General features: G+C 53.9%; 1 protein-coding gene across 1 annotated transcript; it reads right to left on the reverse strand.

Annotated features, from left to right (window-relative positions):
- Positions 1 to 342: 342 nt before the first annotated feature.
- LOC119316090 lies at positions 343 to 3284 on the reverse strand. Its single transcript, XM_037590460.1, has 2 exons — positions 2261 to 3284; positions 343 to 2161 (listed from the first exon to the last, which is right to left on the reverse strand). Exons 1-2 carry the CDS (start codon positions 3282 to 3284, stop codon positions 618 to 620), a joined length of 2568 nt encoding a protein of 855 aa, XP_037446357.1. The 3' UTR covers positions 343 to 617.
- Positions 3285 to 4855: the final 1571 nt, after the last annotated feature.

A 4855-nucleotide genomic window follows, 5' to 3' on the forward strand; every position in this document is an offset into this window, starting at 1 on the left:
TCGAGCCGCACCTGCATTCGCCCCTCGAGTAGCTGCTTCCGGTCGAGGCGACCCACGCCACGCTCGAGGAATCCTCTCCAGCCAAAATGGCGCCAGGCTCTGATGCTCCATGGTAACCACGCTACTCACGACGGCGGCCTGCTCATCTCACTTGCCCGCTCCTGCATCCGGGGTCGGGCGCCCTGCGGGTGTTCGGTGAAATGCCCCACCAGGGAGATTGCGCCGCTGGCGTCCGATACCCCCCCTGGATTCAAGGTGTGTTTCCTCTCGATCAGTGATTACTAATTATCAGGATTGCACAATGCTTTAGACCATACCAAGTGACATTAGTAGTAACAAATGCTTCAGTTTCCGGAATACAAATGTTGTTGCAATTCATGCGCGTCCATTCAACTTCTTATGAGACAGAGAATGCAGATAGGGTCAGGAAGTCGACAAACAATGTAAGCATGCTCCAACTGGATGCAGGTTAATCATCCGATTACATCAACTAGAGTGGGAATCTAAAAAGAGGGAAGCAGAGCTAGCTAGAGCAGGGTAAGCTGATTAGAGATCTAGAGGCAGGAAGAAATAGATAGATCACAGCTAAGATGAGCAATTGCCCTCACATAGTAGAGCTACGCTGCAGACGTGCCTGGGGTCTTCTCACGGCCGCGAACAATATATGACAGCATCATATGGATTGCAAAGTAGCCCAGCACAGCAATGATGAGCGTGCCGACATAAACAGACGTTTTCCACCCCCTGCTTGAGCCAGCTGCATAGGCCACTAGGAGAGCAAACAAATCAAGCCGGATCGTCCAGTTCATCACCCTCAGCGACCATTTCTCCCATTCTCCTTTCTCCTTTGGCAGCCATTGCGGTAGCAACATGATGATGACAACGATAGAAGACATAAAGGAAATGGAGTTGCTATAGAAGAAGGCAAGGTACCGGGGCCTCCTGTTGTCATGCATCACCGGGTTGCCCGCCTCGTACCCGTCATTGTTGCTTTGCCACGCTCCGCCCGGCGGTTTCAGACCAGCCTGGTAGGCTACACTCGCCACCAGGATGCCTAGTAGCATCAGGTATTTGCGCCTCGCGTGCTTCTTCCTTTCCTTCTTCTTTTCTTCTACCTCCTTCTTCCTTTCTTCTTTATCCTCATTATTTTCTTCTATCTCCCCCTTCCTTTCTTCTTTATCTCCATTATTTTCTTCTACATGCTTCCTTTCTTCTTTGTTCTGATCGGTGAGTTGCCCTTTTTCTGAATCACTGTCATTTCTATTCAGCAGCAAAAATACTAGCAGCAGTACGACTGCAACGACGAGAACCACAGCCACCAACACGAAGATGTAGATGGATGTCTTGAGGTGTTGTGTGCTTCCGGCGGCGTAGGCTCCCATCAAACAAAACAAACCCACCGCCGTACAAACAGATAGCGCATTGCTTCGTATGGCTGGCCTGTACAGATTGGGGTTCACCAGGAGGATGATGAGGGCGATGGACAGCATGAAGCTCACCGAATTGCAGTAGAAGAAGGCGTTGTAGCGGGCTGGGTAGTTGTACAAGAGGACCGGGTCGCCAGCGTGGTGCCCGAGCTCGTCGTCCTGGAGCAAGAAGCCGCCAGGAGGGGTGAGGCCGGCTTGATAGGTGATGGTCGCGGCCAAGATTGCGAAGAGGAGCAACCGTTTGCGCCTCTTCTCCAGCGACCGATCTTCTTGGTCGTTGTTTCCCTTGTCCTTGTGGTCCAGTGTGAAGAAAACGACATGGATCACCACATAGACCAGGACAGCACCTGCCAAGGCCATGGCATAAATGGAGGTGCTCACGTCCCGGCAGCTCCCGGCAGCATAAGCGCCAATGAGGCCAAACAGGTCGAGTATCATGGCTGCCTCCAGCACGTGGTGCTCAACCAGCTTCTCTGTCTGGACCAGTACGATGGCCACCAAGGAGACCACGAACGCAACTGAGTTGCAGTAGAAGAAGGCCTTGTACCTCCTAGCGTTTGTCGTGAGGAGAATCGGGTCGCTGGCCATGTGCCCGTTGCCGTTCTCTTGCCAAACGCCACCCGGCGGGTCCAACCCTGCTGTGTAGGTGATGGTGGCCGCAAGAGTGGCGAGGAGTAGAACAAGAGAGCGAGCCTTGTCCAGAGCCTCCCCAGCACTGCATTCATTGCACAGAAAGAAGAAACAGAGTTCAGTCCAGTTGCAGAGAAAGAAAGAAATAGTGTATCTGCAAACAGAGGGAAGGAAGAAGAGGATTGTCAGTTCAGTTTCGTACCTGTGCTGAGTTGCATCAGTTGATTTTGCCGTACTGGAACAAAAAGACGAGCATTTAAACGGCAAAGTGTAAAGTAGCAAGTATGCCAATGCCAGAGCGGCGCCGGCCAGGCTGACCACTTTGGCGGTGGTGCCAGCTTTCCTGCAGCTGCCAGCGGCGTATGCGCCTACGAGGCCGAGAAGCGCGACGATGATGCACGCGTAGAGGACGATAGACCAAGCACGGAGCTTCTTGCTGTCAATGATGAGCAGCATGGTGATGAGGAGGGACGACACGAACGCCGTGGTGTTGCAGAGTAAGAACACCGTCAGGCGCATTTTGTGGTGGTCCTTGAGGATCGCGTCGCCCGGGCGGTGGCCGTCCCCGGTGCTGTCCCAGAAGCCACCCGGCGTGTTCAGCCCGGCGACGTACGTGATGCTCACCGCGAAGGTCGCGAGGAGCATCAGGACCTTGCGGAGCCGTTCTTCGAGTTTCGGCTCCTTCACAGCGCTGGAGCCCAAGGGGGGTCGGTTGACCGCACACCACCAGTTCAGATCCAGCAACTTGAGAATGGCGACGTAGAGGAAGACTATGGCCACCAGCGCCACAGAGTAGACGGTGGAAATCTTGTCCTGGCAGGTGCCGGCGCCGTACGCGCCCACGAGGCTGAGGAGGTCCAGCATCATGAAGATCCGCAGGGGCACGACGACCCAGAGGGTATCCTTCTCGTCCTTGTCGTGCCGGATGGCGAGGATGAGGATGAGGACGATGACCACGAGCGATGCGGTGAAGGCGGTGGCGTTGCAGTAGAAGAAGGCGAGGTAGCGGTGGTAGTGGGTGTAGCGGATGATGGGGTCGCCGGCGGGCTGGCCGTCGTGGGCCGCCTGCCAGACGCCTCCCGGGGCGTTGAAGCCGGCCGAGTACGTGACGGTGACCACCAGGGTGGCCAGCAGCAGGAGGTACTTCCGCAGGCTGTACTCCCATGGCTGCACGAGGGGCTTTGCCGGCTTCCCAGATTCCGCCGCTGTCTGGCCGGGCGGACTCATTGCCTGCCCGCCGGACTGATCCGTTGGCACTGCCGGCTGCACTGCAGGGAGGGGACGCCGCCGGCCACTCCGCTCTCTCAAGTCGCCGCAAGTGTGGCTGCTCTTTCCTAGTACTGTGGATGCAGAGATCACGTGGGAAAGAGAGGGAGAGAGTTGGGTGGTAATAATACCACTGTTGTATTTTACTACCACTTTCTTAATACTGATGGAGTACCAGTATTTTACTACCACTGTTGTATTTTTTTACAGCAACTCCGACGCCCTCCCCCTGCATATTCAAAGCCTGACGGAGTACCAGTATTTTACCCCCACTGTTGTAATTTTTTTACAGCAACTCTGACAGAGTGCTTAGTACTGCTCTACCCGATGTGAGCGGAGTCAGATCGTCGTGAAAGGGACGAAGCATGCATCAGGCCAACGGGCAAGTCTTCCTCCGGTCAAATAACCTAGGAAAGAAATTAGTAGTATACTAGTTTTTCTTGAAAACATCACGAGGTCAGTTGAATGCAGGTTGTTTATCTAGGAAGAAAAAACACCAGTATTTGCAACCGACGGAGCCAACTGTGACGTGATGTCTGGTCATGTTGAGTACGTCACCAGAATTCGCCATGAAATTGCTATGCTGACAATCTCTTCCGCAGGTTGATCTATCTGAAAGAACACAGTTTGGGCCTATTGTGACATTTCATGTGGCACGGGCCGCTACGCGGACATCGCCCGCTTCTGGTCAGGCCCAACAGAAGCAGGCGGGCATGTTGTGCTGTCTAGTGGCCTAGTGGGTTGAGTGAGAGTGAGCACACGGCACACAGCCCCATCGCGTCCTCTTGTTTAAAGAAAAAGCCACCGCCTCCTCCGTTCTCGTCAGGATCCTTCTTCTTACCCGCCTATCGTTCCGATTCTTCTCTCAACTTCTCCTTCCCGGTTGTTTTCTCGTTGTTGCGCCATTGAGGATTCATTTCAGGCCAGTATTGGCACATGAGAGAGGTCGGAGCTTGAGCATTGCTGGGACCGGTGTGATGAGGAGGATAAAAGTGTGTTCACAGGGCGGTGTTGATGCCCTTGCGGTGAGTCGGCGCCGTTGGGGAGGACTTGCGTGCGGCGGAGTAGACGGGACACACCGGTGGCTTGTCCGGTGAGATTTTCCTTTAGCACATTATCAAACATGAAGACCTGCACGGATGATGTCCACATCCGCAGGTGGATATGAGTCAACCAAACATGTCGACTAGTAGTTTCATATAAAGAACTACTAAGGGCATGACCAACGCTTCAGGTTGGACAGCTGCTCCAGCACTCCACATAGGATCGGATGGTCCAGTTTGCCAAAAGGTATGGCTTGCAGACACAAGCGGGATCCTGCAGAGGAGGCCGCTTCCTCATTGCCAAAAGTCACATGACCACGCCAGCCCTCGCCTGCGAAATAGTTGGAGGGCGCCTTGGCTCCTCTCATCTTGCGGTCATGGTTTGATAAAGTGAAGTAGAGGACCTTGGCTCCTGTCATACCTCAAACCACCGCTTCCATTGGGTGGTAAATGTTCAAACTTTTTTTTTCGGGTGAAAAAACTTGTATT

Source organism: Triticum dicoccoides, chromosome 6A (assembly GCF_002162155.2).
Source record: "Triticum dicoccoides isolate Atlit2015 ecotype Zavitan chromosome 6A, WEW_v2.0, whole genome shotgun sequence".
In the NCBI taxonomy this organism is placed as follows: Eukaryota; Viridiplantae; Streptophyta; class Magnoliopsida; order Poales; family Poaceae; genus Triticum; species Triticum dicoccoides.

Excerpts from the sequence above, each read along its gene's own strand:
- LOC119316090 (XM_037590460.1), bottom strand. The coding sequence starts at position 3,284 with ATGAGTCCGCCCGGCCAGACAGCGGCGGAATCTGGGAAGCCGGCAAAG. Across the intron at positions 2,162-2,260 it reads AACTGATGCAACTCAGCACA|TTCTGTGCAATGAATGCAGT; the intron begins GGTACGAAACTG and ends TCTGTTTCTTCT.